The sequence below is a fragment of the Colias eurytheme genome, chromosome 14 (assembly GCF_061535395.1).
Source record: "Colias eurytheme isolate Ceu_HAF_F1 chromosome 14, ilColEury1 Martin Lab GWU primary, whole genome shotgun sequence".
Classification (NCBI taxonomy): domain Eukaryota; kingdom Metazoa; phylum Arthropoda; class Insecta; order Lepidoptera; family Pieridae; genus Colias; species Colias eurytheme.
The window spans coordinates 3,272,075-3,293,034 of record NC_142993.1 but is presented as its reverse complement, the minus strand read 5'-3'; the positions used below and the strand labels follow the sequence as shown (position 1 = coordinate 3,293,034).

Below are 20,960 nucleotides of genomic sequence, written 5' to 3'. Positions count from 1 at the left end.
TGTAGTTGATTTATTAAAGAATCTATGTCTACTTACAGACACCAGTCCTACTAAATTCAAAATATACGAAACTAAGAAAAAGGAATACCTATGTGTTTCCTATGTCAAGATATACAGGTAACTTCCAATTCCAAATAAATATCAAACATCCAAATAATTATACCCGTTTTTTCTCAATAGGTATATGGAACAAAAAATACAAATTTCTGAACATAACACATCACATGCCTATCAATAATGTGAAGCAAAACTGAAAGTATCAACATTTTCTCGTCCCAGTACAAATAAAAAAAATTGATTTATTGATGAATGTCAAAACAATACCACAAACATGTAATTTTAAAATTTAATCACTATAATAACATTTTGACGTAGGTCCACGTACACGCGATCGACAAATAGAACTAGGTCGTCTAAAATAATCTAGGTATTAGGGTTGTTTAAAAGAGCATTGCTGTAAGTACCTACAGTTGATTTACAAACCGAAAGTGTGAACGAATCAAATATAAATTCAACACCCAATGAGAAAGTAAGTGGAAATGATTCCAATAATATGTATTATAGTAAAAAAATATTACATAAGTACCGTTGTACTTGTACCTACAGCCCTGACCACACACAACACTTATTATTGTTATCGCTACCACGAACAGCCATACAATCGCTGTTATTATACAATTAAAGCCCTTACTGCAAATAGAGCAATAGATCAGACACGTGTTTCACATTTTTCCTCAGCATTGTGAACAAAATTAAAACTGAATTATATTCCACGCTTCGACAGACCTCATCCTTTCTACTCCTCGGTCACGGAGGATTCTATTAAGAGCTGAAAGAAATTATAGGAATCGTACTCGAAGTAAAATTGAGTTAATTTTCGATACATAACACATTATTCGGTCATAACGGACTTCCACGGAACCAGGTTTGGTCCAATAAAATTTCTAAGAAAATCAACTTCGCTTTCAATCAAAGGCGTCACACTGTCTGAGGTCTTTGTGGCATCCACGGCTATTAGTGAAAGTGAATTACTTTTAGATCACGTACGATTTGATTAATGGTCACTATTGAGTTTCAATTTGATACAACAATTATTTGTTAGTTCCTTGAAAACGCGGGTCGTTGACTGCTGTTTTTATGTTATCAAGTGTAACACCTGTTAGTTTTTTAGTAATATTCTTATTAAGTGTCCTTATAGTGGTTCCGTGTCTCATCAAAAGTTTATAGTCTATTGTTAAATAAATAAACGAAATTTTTACATCAATGTTTTATTCATTATCAACACAAAAGTTAAATTTGAAAATTTACCTCTTTATAACGAATTATGTTTTTAAATAATAATCATGTTTTATTTAATACCAAAACAAGACTTCATCTTCATATCCACTAATTTATCCAACATACGATTTAAACAAACTTAAATATTGAATCTATACCGACATTCCTGTCCCTGCGTGATCCAGCCAATTACAAAACTCGTAATAAGCCGCTACAATTTACAAAATGACATTCTCACTCGATACACGAGATTCAAGATGTCATTTGTGAACAAAATTACGATGTAATTTGCCGCCGGCTTCTGGTTTAGGCACTAGAGAAATTGTAATTAGCGTATTTTATTCCTATCTGTATTATTAATGAAATAATAGTAGGTGACTACTATATTTCTCTAGCGGTTGGTTAATTAGAATGAAGTTGTGAGTAGATAGCTACCTATTTACATAGGTACCTACTGTTCAACTGTGACAGGAGTTCTATTTCCTGTAGGTAGTGCATGAAAGTGAATATTTTAAAGTAACATAAGGTAGATAATACGTAGTTAATCATTTATAGACTAAATACATACTATTAATTATAGGTAAGAATTGCTTTTAGTCAAAAATTCTAGTTAATGGTGAACTAGGATTTTGTCGATATCAATGTCAAATACATAATATGTAGAGTATTGCCTATTTATTCTGTGAGTTCTTTCTAAGAACTAAGAATTTTCATTATATTATGTACCTACCTACTAGATTAACTCTACATACGTTACAAGTTACAACACCGCGTAGGTAAAATAAATTAAATATCAAACTTGATGACAGTCTTGCTAATAACATGTGAAATTATTATATACTTAAACTACCAACTTTATGCAAAATAAGTAGTAATTTTACGAGATCCTACGCTGGGGGGTATAATTTTGCATGTCATTATGCGTCCGCGCATTGGCTGAGGCGATGGGGCGGCGCAGTGCCACTATGGCGTCTAAGATAAAACAACATGAAAAATAAAGCTCATTTAAAAATTTTCTTCCTTATTGCTGAACTAAGTAATACGGGTGTATTTATTATTTTTACCATAAATTTCAAATCAGTTGCTTTGATGCTTTTTATTTTTTTTACAAAATTACCTATTGATCACTCTTATTCGAATTTCAGAGTTATAAAAGCAGTATCCGAATGCTATTTTTCATAATATAGATTTGTAGTAGGTATGCTTAATAAAGACAAAGTTCGTCAACTTTTTCAATTTATTTAACTAAAATTTCTTCGGATGATCTTTGTATGGCATTTATGAACCCAATATGTTTCCTTCATATCAACTATAAAAATAAAATTATCGTGTAACAGTGTTTTTTTACTAAACTCGTCCCCAAGGGTTTACTGAATTTCATGAAATTACTTGTATATTCGGTATTTCTGGGAATTATTTTTTGTGCCCCTATTTGGCAAAACATCATTTGAATGAATGAATGATTTTATTTCATAAGCATTAGAACCTAAACTGAAATAGGAGTTTCATTATATAATTAATATCATGAATTTCGATCAAAATATATTTTAAATAAAGAGCCATCTAGTGGAGAGTAGCAAAAGTTCATAAATTTTTTACATGAATTATTAAAATTTATAAACTGATTATTTAATTTAAATTTCATTACTTTTTAACACTTAAATTAAAATTACGAACGGTCATATTATTTTGTTTTATTTTCTATGGAATAATAAAAAAAAAGAAAACGACTTAAGCAAAATTAATTAAGACGCCATCTAGTGAACATCTATGGAAAGTATTTTAGTTTTCTCTTAGTTAGATATTATTGAACTAGATGGCGCTTCTATGCATATAAATATTTTTAAAGTATTTTATTAATTATTTATAAATAATTAATAACATTCCAATAATAATTAAACATTTCATTTTTAAGACAATAGGAAAATTACAAATTAACCAAAATTTTATAATACAATACTAATATATTTTATACAATAATATATAATTATAATATAATTATATCACACATATAATACTGAAATATTCCAAAAATAATCTCTGCTTGATGTACTTAAGTATTTATTAAAAAAAAAATATTTTTTTTTCGCGGGAAATCCTCTTTTTTTCTAATATGGCGCTACCATTCTTTTAAATATGAAAAAAAAAGAATGAAATGTCTATTTTGTGGTTAGAACTTAGAATATACCTAGTTACCTAATAATATTATTATTCGTGTGTGTTATGTTGTAGGTATAATAATATTATCATCTACTTATACCTAAAATAATAAATTAATATTTTCACAATATGAATATTATAAAAATTGGTAAAACTCAACGATTATAATATTATAATATCACCTGTAGAGCTTTTAGTGGAACTCTACATCTTTAAAACGCTCTTGTTTGGTTAGAGATTTTGAACAAATATCTAGATTTAAACAAAATTGATAAAACAGTTTTAGTTGCTTGATTTTAGTACATAAAAAAAACTTCGAGTGAGCGTATTTTCCGGTACTTATAATTTTTTAAGCACTTAAAACTTAGGTTGCAACGTTCAACTTTGTAAAACTTTGCAGCTAACAATAAACGGGAAATCCACGTTATTGATCATAGTACCTATTAGTCGGTAGTAGCTTAAGTACCTAATAGAAGTTGAATTTAAAACACGGGTAACTCATGTACCCATGGCATGTACCTAACACTCAAATAAAAGAAAATGATTATTCGCTTATTTTAATTTCTCAGCTACGGCACAGCTGGTTATGTATATTTATAATAAAAATGTTCATATTTTGACCATTCATACTTTTCTCTATTCATACGCAAGGTCATGGCAGAAAAACTTCATTAGGTAATTGATTTAGCTTTCCTGAAAGCCAATTAACGGTTTTGTTTTGTTAAAAGAACCGCGAACCTATATTCACTTCAAGTGAAGCTTATTCATAGGTACGTATCTACGATTGATTGAATTACAAGCACTTTTAAAAGCTATTTCATGCGTTAATCATAACACCTTTGTAATCATAAAAAAAATATTAAATGCTTTCTGAATTTCCTTTTTTTTTCTTTTTATCTTGGCACTTTGTAGTGATAAAAGCGCAAGACGTAAGCTGAACGTCTAATGTGCATAGACATTACCAAAATTTGCATTTTTATTTGCGAAACAGGCAATATTTGCATTTTAGCGATATTATCCCAAAAGCTCGAAATTAAAAAGAATCAGACAATATTTTAAGTACCTAACACTTAAAATGTAAATGTTAATAAGATCAGAATTTAAACGAGAAAGAGAAAATAATTATGAGGGTTTTTATAATGCTCAATGATATACATAGCAGGAATCATTCGTTAATAATATTTCTTCATTCATTATAACTTACAAAGTAATATTATTGAGAAAAATAAAACGTATATCATTTACATAACTCCAACATTTATTGTGTCTCAAATACGAAATAAACAAAATACGTGGAAATCTATAAAATCTTAAATATAAACTCTTATAATACCTACTTTTAATATGAAAACGTCAGATTTTCGCCGGTATATTTGCGGTTCGTTTACGATATCCGCGTCTTTGTGCTACATAAGGGATATATGAATTATTCAAAATCTCAATACGACCTTTTTGTGTTACACTGGAAAAATAGTGTTCACAGAAAAAATAACACGCGATATACCTACTTGATTTTGGATAAATATGTTCAAATCCCTGCAGGCGTATAAATAAGAATATTTTGTTTGGTAACGTAATTGTCTGGGGTGTGTTTTATAACAACAGTTTTCCAATGCTTTAAGGGCCTTTAAATGTCCTCGTTATAATTGCGAGATTTACAGATAAGAAAAACAAATTCGTTTTATAACGATTAACATACGATATAACGATTTTACAAAGTAATATACGTATAATGTCCTTTTCCTTTATCTTCAAATGAGCAAATTTGATTTAAAAGCACTTAATTTTCGTTTGTTAAGTTTATATTTATTACCATTGTTTGTTGCCCATTATCTGGTGTTTGGAATACATACAGGCTAACGCTGAAAAACAGCACTTAACGAACGAGTAGTTTCCTTATAGTACCTACAAATTGCTTACACACTTTCCAATAAAGTATACAATTGCTGCCATCAATTTGCACGTGTTTCTAACCAATATATTGCTTGCATTGCTTTGTTTTAGCGAATAATAATATAGGTCTCCTGAGATTTCTCCTCTCCTAATACGAGATGCTTAGTGAGCCTTCACCGCCTTGGGGATAATCCGATATTTGGGACGGAATCGAATCAATCCTGAAATAATGGGATAAGGTTAGATATCTGATTTAAATTAGATACTCTTAATCTAATTATTGTGGAAATATCATTATGGAAAAAACTTGCTGCTTAACTAGAATAAAAACAATCATGTTGCTTATTTGTTATTCATTTAGAAAGAACATATTGGAATAAGCATATTAAAGTAATAACAAAGTACATATTAAATAACAGTTTACAAGGATATTTCATGGAATACCTAGGTACTTCAAAGAGCTCGGGATAAAAGCTTTTAAATTAAATCCAGAATGGCAAAAAAACTTTAAAGGATAACTCATCTTGTTCTTACAGAAAAACTTAGTTAGATTCACAAGAATTCTAGGAACCCTGTCGTGAACCTGTATAAAATGCTTTATCCTTATAGTAATAATAACTTTGTACTTTGTAGATGTCTTCTGATGCAATTACGAGGTTAAAAACATCTTATTGCTTTAATGCTGAATTTAAAAGTTTAAAGCGCTTCAATTTAATTATTTAATAATGCTTCAATACTTTTGATAGTTGACTGTGGTAGGTAGTGACTTGGTACCTTCCTGGTGGGACCACACCCCACTCACAAATTCGGCTTGAAATAGCATGTGCATGCTACCTGTATTTTCTTCGGTAAGTGGGGGAGCTGGAAGCCTTTATACTTTTCCTTAGCTTCCCTTGCCCTATTCTTTATTCCTTTCGTGACTCCTTTCTTTATCCCTTTCCCTTTAACGACGGCAATCCATTTGAAGAAGTGGACACAAACGATTTTACGCCTCTACAAATGTGCCTCTGCAGCGCTAAGTTCATCTGAAAACATAAAAGATGAATTTAAACTTTCAGAATAAATAGATGTTTATACACTACCTATTTTTTAGAGTATGTTACAAATTATAGTACAAAAATGTAAGCAAACACCGAGAACGGCTCTATCAATACGGCTTTTCATATGTTTTCGTTTAAAAGTCACATGGAACGTTGTTATTAAGAGAAAATCGTAAAAATTATGAGGAAAGTAGTAAAAACAACATTTTTCTTTTCCCATTCAGACCACTCTGTTCCCAGTAAAGCAAAACAAACGCGCGTTAGGATAATCTTGGCTTAGGATAATGACTGATAAAAATTTCAAAACTGACAACAAAAAACAGACCCAGACAGAGCCGGGGCGTGCAGCTAGTTAATAAGATAGGCGAATTAGAATCTGATATTGTACAGTGAAGATCCGGGCATCCATCGATACCAATAATGCATTTAAATAGGCATGAAAAGCATCCTATGATTTTTTAAACCTATAAAATTGAAAGCACTATTTTATCCATAGGACAATACGTGGCAATACTGTATATTAATTTAATTCTCGCTTGATGTAAGTAGACATAATGTATCCGGAGCACAGATTCGCGCGGATCAAGTGGCGTCACATGGCACGTTGAGTCGAGTGGAAATATTTTATTACAGCATTAAGAGTATTTTGTGTTTATTTATTACCGCCCTTCGCAATTTGCTAGCAACATTTTTATAATACGTAACAATTACGTTAAATTTTTATGGGCAAACGCCCGAAAATGCCTACGTCAAGTGGAGTTTCGAATGTGCGATATTTTATGAAGCAATAAACATCAAATAAGAAGTTGTTAAAGACATAAGAAAGTAAGAGTCAATAACTTTATATATCGTTGGAGTATATTATTTCCAAAATTATGAGGCAATAGATCTTAAAACGCGCTTTGTCTGAAATAAATTTATTATTTTGTGTTCAAAGTAAGAAAGAATATATACATGTCGGAGACGGTCAATAGCGCGGATGTAAAACGACTCTAAGCACGAGTTCCGGGAGGTGGCAGCACAGTGAAGTTGGCGGCTTACTTCATGCTTGTACCGGGTCGAGCCCGTGAAGGCTCGTCCTCGGGACGGCACTTCACATTCGAACATCGAAGAGTTCGGATCTTCCACTACTAGGAACTGTTAACCTTTTCTTTGCTAGTGTTTAATTTAAATGTGTAACGTAACGGTTATTAAAGTGATTGTATTGTATGGTAAAACTGACATGATTAAAAAGAGCAACTATGGAGTTTCTTGCCGGTTCTTCTCTGTAGATACTGCTTTCCGAACCGGTGGTAAATAAAGAAATGATTGAGTTTGAGGTGTTTCTTTGCTCGATTACCCAACGCAACGCCCACAGCTTGAAAATAGATTCACAATCTACATCTTGCTCCGACATACATATATGTATATCTAAAAATTGTTTAAAAATTACTAGTGCATTAACAAGCAGCTTATGATTTAATCTGTCTAAACCATGAAACTGAAGTTATAACTAATTTCAACAAAAGCATTGAAGCTTGATTGAAACTATAGCAACTATGTTGTAACTTTGTATGCGGTTTGCAATTAGTTTTAGAAGGTTCAGGCACAGTCCGTATTTCTATGTGTACCAACATAATAACTATATTCTGATGATAAAATACATGAATTACATCGTGGTTATATAAAAGTTATGATAAATAATTTCAATTATATTTCGTCAAAAAAAGCACAACGAAAAGAAAATGTTTTCAAATTTAGTAGATTAGAGAAAATTGTAACGACGACTGTGTATTTTTTTTAATTATTAAGTTATAATGAGACAGCACTGTTTAAATTAATGTGCTATTTAATGGTACTTATTAATATTATTAAAATAGTAAATGACCAACGATCTTAATTAACGCATTTTAATGCTTTTCTTCTGTCGTTAATTTAATTATTTCGTGCTGCATTTACAAAAACGTGCGATGAAAATTAATAATTATTATTTGAAAGCATCTGTCCGAACAATTCGTCTGTATCTCATAATTGCTTCCTCGAATCATCGACTGAATACAATATTGCAATATGCAACTAAACTTGTGCGGTATTGTGGGGCGAAACTTCTGTGTTCACTCCTTCGACTAATGGATCCCACTGTGTTCATTATTAAGTTTGCTTTCAGATGCTTTGAAATATAATGGGAAAACTAGTTGATTTTATTTTATAAATACTATTTATTAGTCGAGAATATAAGTTGTAAGACTTGAAATTTTTAAGTGGTTGATTGAATTGTTATTGTAACATGAATTGTTGTTATTGAATTGTTATTAAGATACAGAAATTAATATATTTATCTATTATTGAGAAATTTCTATTTCAGGCAGTAACATATTATGCCTTACACTACTACACACGTGATAAATAGTTAATTGTAGCTCAACCGAAATGGGACATTAAACTGAATCACATAAATAATCGCAGCTGCAGACTTTAGTATATAAATCACAGTGACAAGACATGCCGTGACATATGTTAGCCTGTTTACACGACGCCATATCCCTCCCAAAATGACAAGCCCGCTGAATATGATAGTAAAGTAATTTATGAGAAATAGTAAAAATTCCATATAAAATAAAATGTATAGGTATATAATTCGCATGTCCAATTTTCATTGAAACAATGTGTATTTGCACAGTAATAATATTGATATGATGTCATGTAAATAATGGAACTGTCGATTTTATTCCCTAGTTAATACTGATGGACTTTTGTCACACTTTTTAATTTTTATTATGGACTGTTCTAGGTACCTTCTTCAGTAACAAAAAAGTAGTATCATTTATCCATTTCTGTGTTCTGCAAAAAAGGAAATATGAATAAATCTATAGGTATTGTATAGAAAAACTCATCAATCATGTTAAACAAACAGATATGTACAATATTTGTTTTATTTCCCATGACATCCGATTTGTTTGCACCACATATTACACGAAATTCGTATGTATTTATGTGATAAAGGTATAATGCAAATAAGCGTGGCGTGTGTACATAAACATTACAAATTTATTGTTACGGAATAAAGATTTAGGGCCTATTTATTTTGCTTTAGATAAACGTTGACGTGATAATCCTGCAGCTTGCTATCTGGGAGGTATTTATTCGAAAAATAAGACGTAAATATTAAATAGACATTGTATACCTTGCTCTTCTCCTATACTAGGTTCGTTAAAATCAAAGTCTAATAGTTTAAAAGATTTTATTCGAGTATTCACTCTGCTCTACTTTCGCCTCCAAGTAATATTTTTGCACTTTACAATCGATGTAGGTAATCTATTGGCAAAAAAAAAATATATCTAGCTCAACTAATTCTAAAATCTTTAATACTATAATTGTATGAATAAATTATTTCGACTAATTTTAATAGGCTAAGTATATCGCAGAAATCAGAATAACATTCAATATAAAAATGTATGATTGTATCCTACAGAGTTGGATAAGCAAGATTAATTCCAATTCTCGTATGCCTATGAATAGTTAATTCTATGTGCTCGGGGTGAGGCCAACATCTCACTTAGTGGATCGTTAAGTGTTTTTGAAAGTCGCCATTAGTGTGAAATATGAATTAATGGCTGTGGAGCGACACTGCGGCGTCATCGATTCGCTTCAAGAGGTGTCACTGAATAGCAAATTGCATGGAGCGTGCTTCAAATTATTATGCTAAGCTTTGTTGTTTGAAATGCTAAATTCTAATGAATGGACAGAATGTTCAAATACGTTTTTAACGCGCAGAATGGCTGATGAAATATTTTGTGCATTAAGTTACCTAGTAGTAGTGTGCTATAATAATTTAATGCTAGTGCAATTATGCATATTCAGAATAATAAAACAATAAGAGTTCAATAAAATAATTTTTACATATTGATAATAATTTAGTTTCGATATCAGACAAAAACACACAAAAACTTCAAAAAAATTATTTTGTCGATCGATGCCGATATTTCTACGTATATTTTTCTTTAAAATCTAAGTAATGTAGAGCTCAGAACTAGGAAAAAATTCATTCATGCGATACCGACTCCAATGTTTTTCAGCGGCAAACGCGCATAACTGAGTAAGTTGGGCGGGTACGGGGTAGGTTATGATTGATTATATGCTATTTTGTTATTTGAGCTGCTATAACGCAATTCACCTTTGAGCGTACGCTAGAAAGTATTTCAATTTGAAAATATTAAAAAATAAGCAAAAGATTTCAATATGAACGATTCCAGAAATGGATTTAAAATGTACAATCCAAATCGAATGGAACAAATGAGAAAACGCGATACGTTCAAGGAATTTAATGGAAAAGAAATAAAAGGTTATATGGCGATCAATCATTCGATTTGGCGAAATAGTTTCTAAAGGCTTGATCACAAACAACTACAAATATAATCTTGTAAAACGTCAATAGCATTTGCTATTTATACATTCCATTGTTTTTTTTTCTTCAGCTTCAGCTTGTAAATTATGTTAATTGTGTATGAAACTTTGTTGTCCTAAAACAACCTTAACAATTTTATTTCGTTTGACATATTAGACGCAGCGTCCATTTTTCTTTTACGTCGAGATTACTGAATAAATTTGTTTTATCTGTGAGCACAAATGGCTACATTTGCATTTTATAATTAAATCGTAGAATTTTTTTAAGCACGTCTTATTAAATTATTTGATACGTTTTCACTTTCAGACGAATTTATTATGATTTTTTTTTATAGAGTACGACGCGAAAGATGTCTACGGACCCCAGATTACTGACAAGGATGGAGAGCTTTTGGACAAACACGATAGTTTCTACATAACAACAAAAAGTCTATTGGTACTGTTTCAAATAATGGGCGTTATGCCGATTATGAGAGTACCAAAACGTAAGTACTTATTGGCAAATTGATCATGAATATTTTAATACTAATGTACTACATAATTACTTTAATCTTAGTCGAAATAAAGTGTATAATATCAAGTTTATATTTATTTACATTCTAATCTATTGAGCTTTTAGGCTTTTACCGTGGGAATTTGATAAAATTTTACATGAAATTAAATATCTAAAGCATGCTTCAAATTTATATGATCGTTGATGTTATTAGTCATTTACATCTTAAGCACCAAACCTAAGCCATTAAAATATATCCGTTCAGCTTAAACATTAAAAGTTTGAACCTTATACGCTTAAAACTTAGAAAATAACTACAAATTTTCAAAGTTAATACATTCCACGTATAGCTTATGAATTTCAGTAAACGTCAGTCAAGATTAAAACTTCGCCTATATAACTTTAATACTTTACGTAAGCGTAAGGTTTTATTCAAGTTATTGCGAAGTTAAATATTTCATTTCACGGAGGAACATTGTTTCTTTTGAGTACACAATAATCACCCCGTGTAAATTGTAAGACTTCACCGTGTAGAGATTATAATACTTTTAAATTATTACGAGGCAGCGTAATTTTGTGAGGGAAATTAATGTTTTCACGGAATAATGGCGCATCATGGTAAAATATTACAGGTATGAAGCGTTTCCTTTTACTTTATCTAAAAGAGAAGCGTATCGAAGAACTTTCTTTCAGATAACCAACAAATAGCATCTGTAACAAAAAACAGGATAACATTTTTATCTAGCAGGATAGCAGAGTACTGCACTTTACCAATAAAGAGAAACGTAGAACTTTCTACTCCAAGCTCAAATAAAATTATTGAAGAAAGCTTACAGAATTTATCTTCTATTTAGTTGAAGTTATACTTATTTAATAGGTGTCATCCGCAATTTAATGCTTGTTGGTTTTATTAACAGATGCACGGACCACAAAGCGAACTACCTATAACTGGATCTCAAAAGCAACGCTTTGGGCTTATCTCGTCTGGAGCTTGGAGAGTATTATTGTGATCAAAGGTCAGCCGTGATTACGTAGCGAGCTTATGTTCAAGGCTTGAACTTTATCGAATTATTCAGTGTGTTCGTTACTAAGTGTGTTATGGTATGGTGATGCCTTTGAGCATAGAATATAAGCATATTTAACAAACAATTTTAATCCTCACATTTTGTAGATCTTCTTTTCGACTCTACACTGTGTCTAATATTTTCACCTTAGGTCTATTATATTCTTCTTTTACATAATATGTATACTATACCTACTTAGTAATGAGTACATGGAGTACAAATTACAACACTTCATCCATCAGTTTATATCTTCCTTTATTAAAAAAAAACTTATTTTTGAAAATAATATACCTATACAATTCAATTTCAGCACCACGAACATAACATATTCATGGTTATTCTTTCCTAGCTGTACTTTCATCGGTTTTATTAGCTTCAGTTTTATCTTCATATTTCAGTGGGCAACGAGCGACTTGCAAATTTCCAACAAAATTCAAACAAACGTTTCGACGAAGTTATATACAATATTATATTTCTGAGCATTCTCATTCCGCATTTTCTTATACCGGTGGCTTCGTGGCGTCATGGACCACAAGTCGCTATATTTAAGAACATGTGGACTCATTACCAGGTTGTTTTCTATTTATGTTATAAATAAAACACATATTTGAATTTGAGCCGAATTTATTAAAATATACAAAATACAATCAAAGATATATTATATGAGCTACTATGGTTGATTGAATATAAATTCATGCAACCAGTAACCTCTCTTTGTTTCCAAATAAAACAATAACAAATAAATCCAAATCATTTATTCACATGAAAGTCCCCACACAACTTATTGTAGCGTATAAACAAGCGACATTTCCAGCTCAAATACCTCAAAATAACTGGAACTCCGATAATATTCCCGAACCTGTATTCCCTCACGTGGGGATTATGTATATTTTCCTGGGCTCTGAGTTTCGCGGTAATACTGTCGCAGCATTACTTACAAGACGACTTCGAGCTCTGGCATTCTTTCGCGTACTATCACATTATCGCTATGCTGGATGGCTTTTGTTCCTTGTGGTATGTGCCCTTAATTACTTTTGTTTTAATTGTATTAAATAAATTAAATTGTTCAAATTGTGCGTCAAACATTTTACATGAATCACCCGTTTTGTCTTAAAAGATATTTCATTTGGCTTATACAATGTTTTGGCGTTAAGTAGCACCTCCAAAAGTACCATTTCTTTTTGTATCTTTCTATTGTTGCTTTAAATTTTGATCAATTCAAGAGCATTATTCTATTTTTGTTCATGTACATTCGAGAAATTTAGCTGATGAAGGCAAGACAGTATAACTCGTACGGTTTAAACACTCTTGCTCATTTAAAGCATCTGCGACTAATCTATCTTAGAATAGAAACGACGACAAATGTAACACACTTCCTTAACGACCCATTTGTGTTAATCGTGCCATTACAATTTCGTGACATATTCGCCTATTGTATATTTGTTTGTAATAAATCGTAATTAGTAGATAGTACTTTGTATTGGATTCTAAAGTTTATATGTTAATATTGGCCTAAAACTGTAAAAATACAGGCCAAAAAAAAACTCAAGGCAGAGATAAGAAACATCAACATGATTACACACAGATTGGTACCCTTTTTAACTCGAAAAAATAAATTGTTCAGGGTTACCGCATGTCATTTCTAAAGTTATAGGACAGTCGAGATTTGTGACAATGAATATAAATTTAGAAATATTAGTATTTTTATAGTGACGTTAAAATTACAGGTACATAAATTGCAATGCCTTTGGAACTGCATCAAAAGGATTAGCGACTAATTTACACAAGGCACTGGAAGCTGAACACCCGGCGCTCAAATTGGCTCAGTATCGCCACTTGTGGGTCGACTTGTCGCATATGATGCAACAATTAGGTAATATAAAATACGTAATTTTACAATAACCAGAAAAAAAAACTTGTAAGCTGTTCATCAAAGTATCATGAAAAATTTTAATTTGATAATAATATTTCACCCCAAGGAAGCCACGAACGTACAAAAAAATAAAAAAATGTGTGCGTGTACTAGAGTACACACGTAAGAAGTGAAACTTCTTTATGACCTTATTTTTCAAAAAATAATTTACTATCTACAGTAATATTATAAAGAGGAAAACTTTGTTTGTTTGTTTGTTTGATTGATTGTAATGAATAGGCTCATAAATTACTGGACCGATTTTAAAAATTCTTTCACCATTCGAAAGCTACATTATCCACGAGTAATATAGGCTATATATTATCACGCTAAGACCAACAGGAGCATAGCCACGCGGGTGAAACCGCGCGGCACAGCTTGTATACAATATTACAGAAATACGTTAGTCTAACACGCTCGTCGTTTCGCTCCTTGCTACCTATTTAAATATTTACACCAGCCGCTGCTGCAACTCGCTCGCTTCGCTCGCTCGGCTCGTGCGGTAGTTCAAAAATCAAAAGTTAACCTAAGATGCTCGTCGCTTTGCTCCTCGCTACCTATTTAAATATTTACACCGGCCGCTACTGCAACTCGCTCGCTTCGCTCGCTCGGCTCGTGCGGTAGTTCAAAAGTTAACCTAAGATGCTCGTCGCTTCGCTCCTCGCTACCTATTTGAATATTTACGCCGGCCACTGCCGCGACTCGCTCGCTTCGCTCGCTCAGCTCGTGCGGTAGTTCAAAAGACCAAGGGAGACGCCAAAAAATTCGAGTTATATAGAGTTTTCAACTTATAAAGGATTTCGACTTAGGCGGATTTTGATTGGACATAAAGAGTTTGAGGTTTATTCTTATAAATATTGAATTCACAAAATCATAATTGAACACCAATCAAGCAAACACGTGTTAACGTGAGTCATAGATTTATTATCGTATACTCCTAAAATGTTTTCTAAGAAACAATACTGTACTTACATTGTCGGCAAGTTCTTAAAGGCGGTAACTTATTTTTGTTCGAACAATAGAGGTAATAAATATAAATTCCTAATGTCGAAATCTCGAAACAGTCAGAAATTAATGACGCACATAGTATATACATATTATGACAGAGGTTAAGCTTAAATAACTTGAAAAATAAATCGATCTCGCCCACGTGTTGGTGTTTTAAAAAATTCAATCAAAAACTGAGGTTAACTTTAAATACAATTTTAGAAAAATAAATACCACAATCAACATTCAAGTATTAGAAAAAATTGATACCATAATTCCACCCACGTGTTAGTGTATTGAAAAATACAATCAAAAAGTGAGGTTAATCATAAATAACTTAGAAAAATAAATACCATTATTACACCTAAGTATTAGAAAAATAGATGTAATTACTTATTTACTTTTTTTAGAAATTCACTGGAATTAGAATTAAAACAAACCCTTTGATTTTGCTGATCACTTTAATATAACATGTATAATGTATATAGTCACGAGTACGGCGTAACGCAAAAATGTCACGAGTACGGCGTAACGCAAAAATGTCACGCGCGCGGCGTAACGCAAAAATGTTACACAAAATTTTTGTCCACCCCCGATAAAGAAGTTTCACTTCAAAAACACTTTCTTTGTCTTTACGACACTTACAAAACCTTGAATGTTTATGTATTTTTTCACCCCTGTAAGATATATGAAGAGCCACCCCTGGCATAATGGAATCGTAAAAACGTTATTGTTATTGCACATTATCAAGGTATATTACCCGGTCACGTGTAACCTCCATAAGCCATCTTATTATCCACCCGATTATTGATATTGAATTATTGAATACTATTCAAATAGAACGCTGAATACATTTCGAACTTGGCCGAGTTTCGAGAGCGGGAATAAAAATTCTCATCACAAGTAAAATCCGTTGAAATCTGGAAATTTCGCCAAACGGCCAGGATAGCGGCGTAAAACATGTTTATGTTTATGACGTACGTGTCTCGATTCGACACTCCTAAAAACGTTAACATTTTCAACCCCCAATGCCTAGGTGGTAATTATTTTTGCCCCAATTGCGTAGGTAAGCGAATCCTTGAATGATATATTATATAATATGTATGTATTATATTAAGTACAGTGCAATTGTGTATTGCCTTGTTTCATGTTTCATTTCATATTGCATGTTTGCCATTCATTTTCAAGACTAAAATAAATAAAATAACTTGTATTCAAAATTTCAAACGTTATTTTAACTGCGACTCTACCATCATACTTGTGATAATATACAGATATTTTCAAACTTTATCCACACTTTTTAAATAACATTTTCGAACACGTATATATTACAATATAAGCAGCGCCTGTCCAATAGAAATAAGGCATAAAATTGTTGTCCTTTCCAAAAGTAATAGTGTCCTTCCCTTTGTAAATTGGCATTAGGCGAGTAGGTCTCGTGGAGGAAATGGGCAGTGTCTAAAATATGACCCAATCGTCCACAGGAAGGGCGTATTCCAACATGTACGGTATATATTGCATGGTAATCTTCTTCACGACGACTATCTCACTGTACGGCTCGCTATCAGAAATATTAGAACACGGGCTCAGTTATAAAGAAATGGGCCTCTTCGTTATAGTTGGTTACTGCATGACCCTGCTCTTCATCATTTGTAATGAGGCTTATCACGCCACGAGAAAGGTAAGGCGCAAGATATAATGGTTATCTATGGTTCTTCCATTTTCTTTGATTAACGCTTTCCTAGAGAATGAATGTTATTACAGTTAATGTTCTCTGAGGTAATATTCAGTAACCGACAAGAAGTATCTATGTTTTTAGTGATTGAAATTATTTATGTGACCTGTTATTTGGTAGTTGGTAGAGATAATTAATTACATTACATTATAACATACAAAATTATCCACAAATTAAGAATTGGTTTTAATTATTTAAAAAATACTTTTCCAAATTTCCTTTCTATGATATCATATTCTGTTATTAACAAATAAACAAATATTTCGTTTAACATAAAATTTCAATAATTGTCATATGCAATTGCATGTGGTCTCACAACACAACTCTATTTCCCCACCCCTAATTACTAATTAACTATTGAATAATTTAATATAAACATCAAATATAACCAAATACTACAGGTAAATTAGCTTGGAGAAATTTTTGCGTTTGTAGTAGTGTATGGTCAGCAAATAAAATAAAACAACATTTTATTTTTAGTTTTTATTTTATACAGGGTTACTTGTAAAACACCAGCAACCTCGCAGGACAAGATAGCTAACATCATAAATAACAACATTTGTTCTACGACTTTTGGCATAACGCAATAAATTATTTTTAAATGATTTTTTAAACTTTTATTGTACTCTCCTTACATTTGTAAGTCTATGTTCTATTAATTATCGGATGGACGACGCGACGCCCCCTTCCCCCTCTCGTTCGCTTTTTGTTTACGTAATTTTTGGGAGGCGTAGAGTTTATAATATTCAGACGGAAAATTAAATGAATATTTATTTTTGTATGAAAATAAAATCTAACAAATTATCAAAAGTCGAAATGTTGTTACTTATGATGTTAGCTATCTTGTCCTGCGAGGTTGCCGGTGTTTTACAAGTAACCCTGTATATATAAGGGATTTTAAATTAAACTATATGTGTTTCTCCTCTGAAAAAGATGAGACTTTATTTTAATATTTGCACATTTAACATACATATAACTTTTACATTAACAATGTTACTAAAATGAAAAATTTACTAACCTGAAAAAGAAACGACATTTAAAGTTTAATTCTTTAGTTTGAGAAGTCAAAGGCTTGCCTCGACCATGTTTTAACACTGGAGCCATATTGAATTAACAATATAAAGTTACAACACTTACACACAAATTAAACACTAGTTATGGCCCTGCCTTCATACAAAACTGCTGAATACGCCGTTCGCACGGGAATAGAATGTGGATGCGATTTCCCTTATAGCATCCAAGCTTACGTCTTTATAATTATTAAACTGTATAAATTCATTCTTTAACTCCGGTCTGCATCGTGCAGACATGGGTGTAAAAGTCTCATTTTAGCTATTAAATGTAGTTTTTAAGTACATCTGAGTTTTCATTTGGGGCCTCCGGCTGCGGGACATGTAATTCACTTCAACAAATATTATAACAATAATAACAAATAATAACAACAATCAACAAATACAAAATTTATCAATTAAACTACGTACATAATAATTATAATTTTTGAATGAAATGTGCTTTATGTTCTAACGCTACCAAACGACTGCACGTGGCACCTGCGGACAGCGTAAACTGGTTTATTCTGGTTTTGTGCGTGTTTCCACTTTCCACTATCAAGTGACGATTTATTTATTTGTTTTGTTTCGTAATTATTATGGTCAAATATTAATTATGAAACAAATTATTATGGACACGATATTTTATTGTTTCACGGTAGTCGCCTTGTCGTTTGCTCAAGGACGTAAAATTGAATGATATATTTTTTTTTATAAAGTCAAAACCATTTTCTTTCAAATAAAAACTTGTTTTTATTGAAAACAAAAGTGTTGCTAGGAATAAGTATAAAGTTAAATAGTAATGTTAGGATATCGAAACATTTTTGTATAGGCCAGAACGATATAGTGGAAACGCGCTCTAAGATCTGAGTAATATACACACCACTACATATGCAAAAATTTCTCCAAGCTAATTTACCTGTAATATGCTAATGTGGGAAACAGAGCCTGTAGTATGGATTGGATCCAATTTTGTGGAAAATCCAATGAGGCAGTCAGCATAATTTCTTCAAAAGACTTTTGGAACCTATTACTGATACCTTGTCCACCTCTATGCGTTGAGAATATCTTTTTTTATTTTTAGAATTACACATGTTAGATAATTCCATTAAAATATAACTCTGTTCCATTCAAATAACTAAAATATCTGATGAAATATATTGGAATAAACATTTTGCAATATATAGACATACGCATATTGTATAGGTAAGTTTACTTAGACACAATTCCCCACTCCATCAACAAACACGTTACTAATTATTATGCCAGATTAACCAAAGTTAATCATGTAATATTATGCTACAAGGCACAGGCTTACATAACATAATACATTTTTTATAAAGATTTAAATTGTACATCTTGGTAGATCTTAATAGAAAAAACAAAATGTAGCTGAAATATTGTACTTTGCCAAAAGATTGCCTAAAATGGATTCGAGATGATAGAGCGACATATTTCAATTAGTTTAACAGGCAATTTGTTTTCTTCAATTATGAATAAGAGGTATTGTGTCCGCAATGAAATGTTTCATAGATCAAATAAAAATATTATTCACACTTTATAATATCTGAATTCCTGATAAAGTTAGGAAAATATGCAAATAGCAATGTGGAAGATAATGATGGCTCTTCATTAGGTCGGTCTAGAATTCCAAGTACGGCTGCTAAACGTAAATCTGGGTGCTATTGATCGCAGCGCCCAGCGTGAGGTTGAAATGTTCCTCGTCGCGATTGCCAAGAATCCGCCTATTATGAACTTGGATGGCTTCACTAATATTAATCGAGAGCTTTTTACTGCTGTGAGTTGGACGTTTTTACAATATGCTAATATTCAGTATTTATTAATTAATGGTAATTTGTAGTTTGTTTTAGATGAGAGTCAATTATTTAAACAGGTTACTTGGCAGAGTAGCTTTATCCATAAGGTCACCATTAGCGCACTAATTTTTAGTTACTTTTTAATTAAATATGTAATTTGTTGTTGTTCAATAAACAATAAGTAATAAGAAAATACAAATTTTAACGAAAATCTTTTATAAACTTTATAAATATACCTAATTCAAATTAGATATTTATTTTTCTAGAACATTTCCTTCATGTCCACGTATTTGATCGTGCTCATGCAGTTCAAACTGACGCTACTGAGGCAGGGTTCACGGAAGATATTGCGAGCTATCACTAGAGCTATATTCAATACTACTACTACAATGGCTGATGATGAAGAGGATGAAGAAGAATAATGAAATATTATTATGTGATTGTTTTATTAGATTATTGTGATAAGAAAAATATATTTCGAATATCTAGTCAGTAGTCACAAATTTAGATTTAAAGGAAATAAATGATGCACAAATATAACAAACCCTCTTTACTTTTAATAACCCACCTTAAACAGTGTTTGCAATACATATTTTGAACAATAGTTATGTGTAAATTTCAATTACATGCACAAAATATATGGAAACCTATCTAATATGACGTTAATCTGTTTGTATAAACTAGAAACAACAGAAATACGGGTTGGTTAATAGATATTAAGCGCTATCTGCGATATTAAAGCTAAATCATTTTCATTCCAAAGGTTTTATTATATACCTAAGTCGAATTTACAAGAGGAAATTTTACATCAAGTTTCGCTCATCGCTATTACGTATTCTCAGTAGATCCATAGTTTCAGGAATACCCGAGGCAATAAACTTATCGTAAACAAACACTGCTGCTCTCAGCAGGATCAATATGAATCTCTATTCATATTCCTTGTAAGACGCAAGAAACAAGTGATATCAGACAAAGAAATTGAATTCTGTAAAACCTCTATAAAAATTGAATCTGGCAGACTACTTATACACTATGGTACTCGATGCAATAGTTATCGAGTTGCCTAGGTTGCCAACAAGAAATGGAAAACGTTAATAGGGCATTTAAATTGAGAATGAAGGAATCTCGATTGTGGCTGTATGTTATGCT

General features: G+C 31.6%; 1 protein-coding gene across 1 annotated transcript; it reads left to right on the top strand.

Annotated features, from left to right (window-relative positions):
- Positions 1–10,589: 10,589 nt before the first annotated feature.
- On the top strand, positions 10,590–20,233 carry Gr21a (Gustatory receptor 21a). Its single transcript, XM_090109338.1, has 9 exons — positions 10,590–10,692; positions 11,090–11,239; positions 12,165–12,263; positions 12,710–12,882; positions 13,126–13,325; positions 14,039–14,184; positions 16,695–16,891; positions 19,631–19,792; positions 20,078–20,233. Exons 1-9 carry the CDS (start codon positions 10,590–10,592, stop codon positions 20,231–20,233), a joined length of 1,386 nt encoding a protein of 461 aa, XP_089965464.1.
- Positions 20,234–20,960: the final 727 nt, after the last annotated feature.

Coding starts and splice junctions, on each gene's coding strand:
- Gr21a (XM_090109338.1), top strand. CDS start 10,590: ATGAACGATTCCAGAAATGGATTTAAAATGTACAATCCAAATCGAATG. Junction 12,883..13,125: donor ACATGTGGACTCATTACCAG/GTTGTTTTCTAT, acceptor CGACATTTCCAG/CTCAAATACCTCAAAATAAC. Junction 19,793..20,077: donor ATCGAGAGCTTTTTACTGCT/GTGAGTTGGACG, acceptor TTATTTTTCTAG/AACATTTCCTTCATGTCCAC.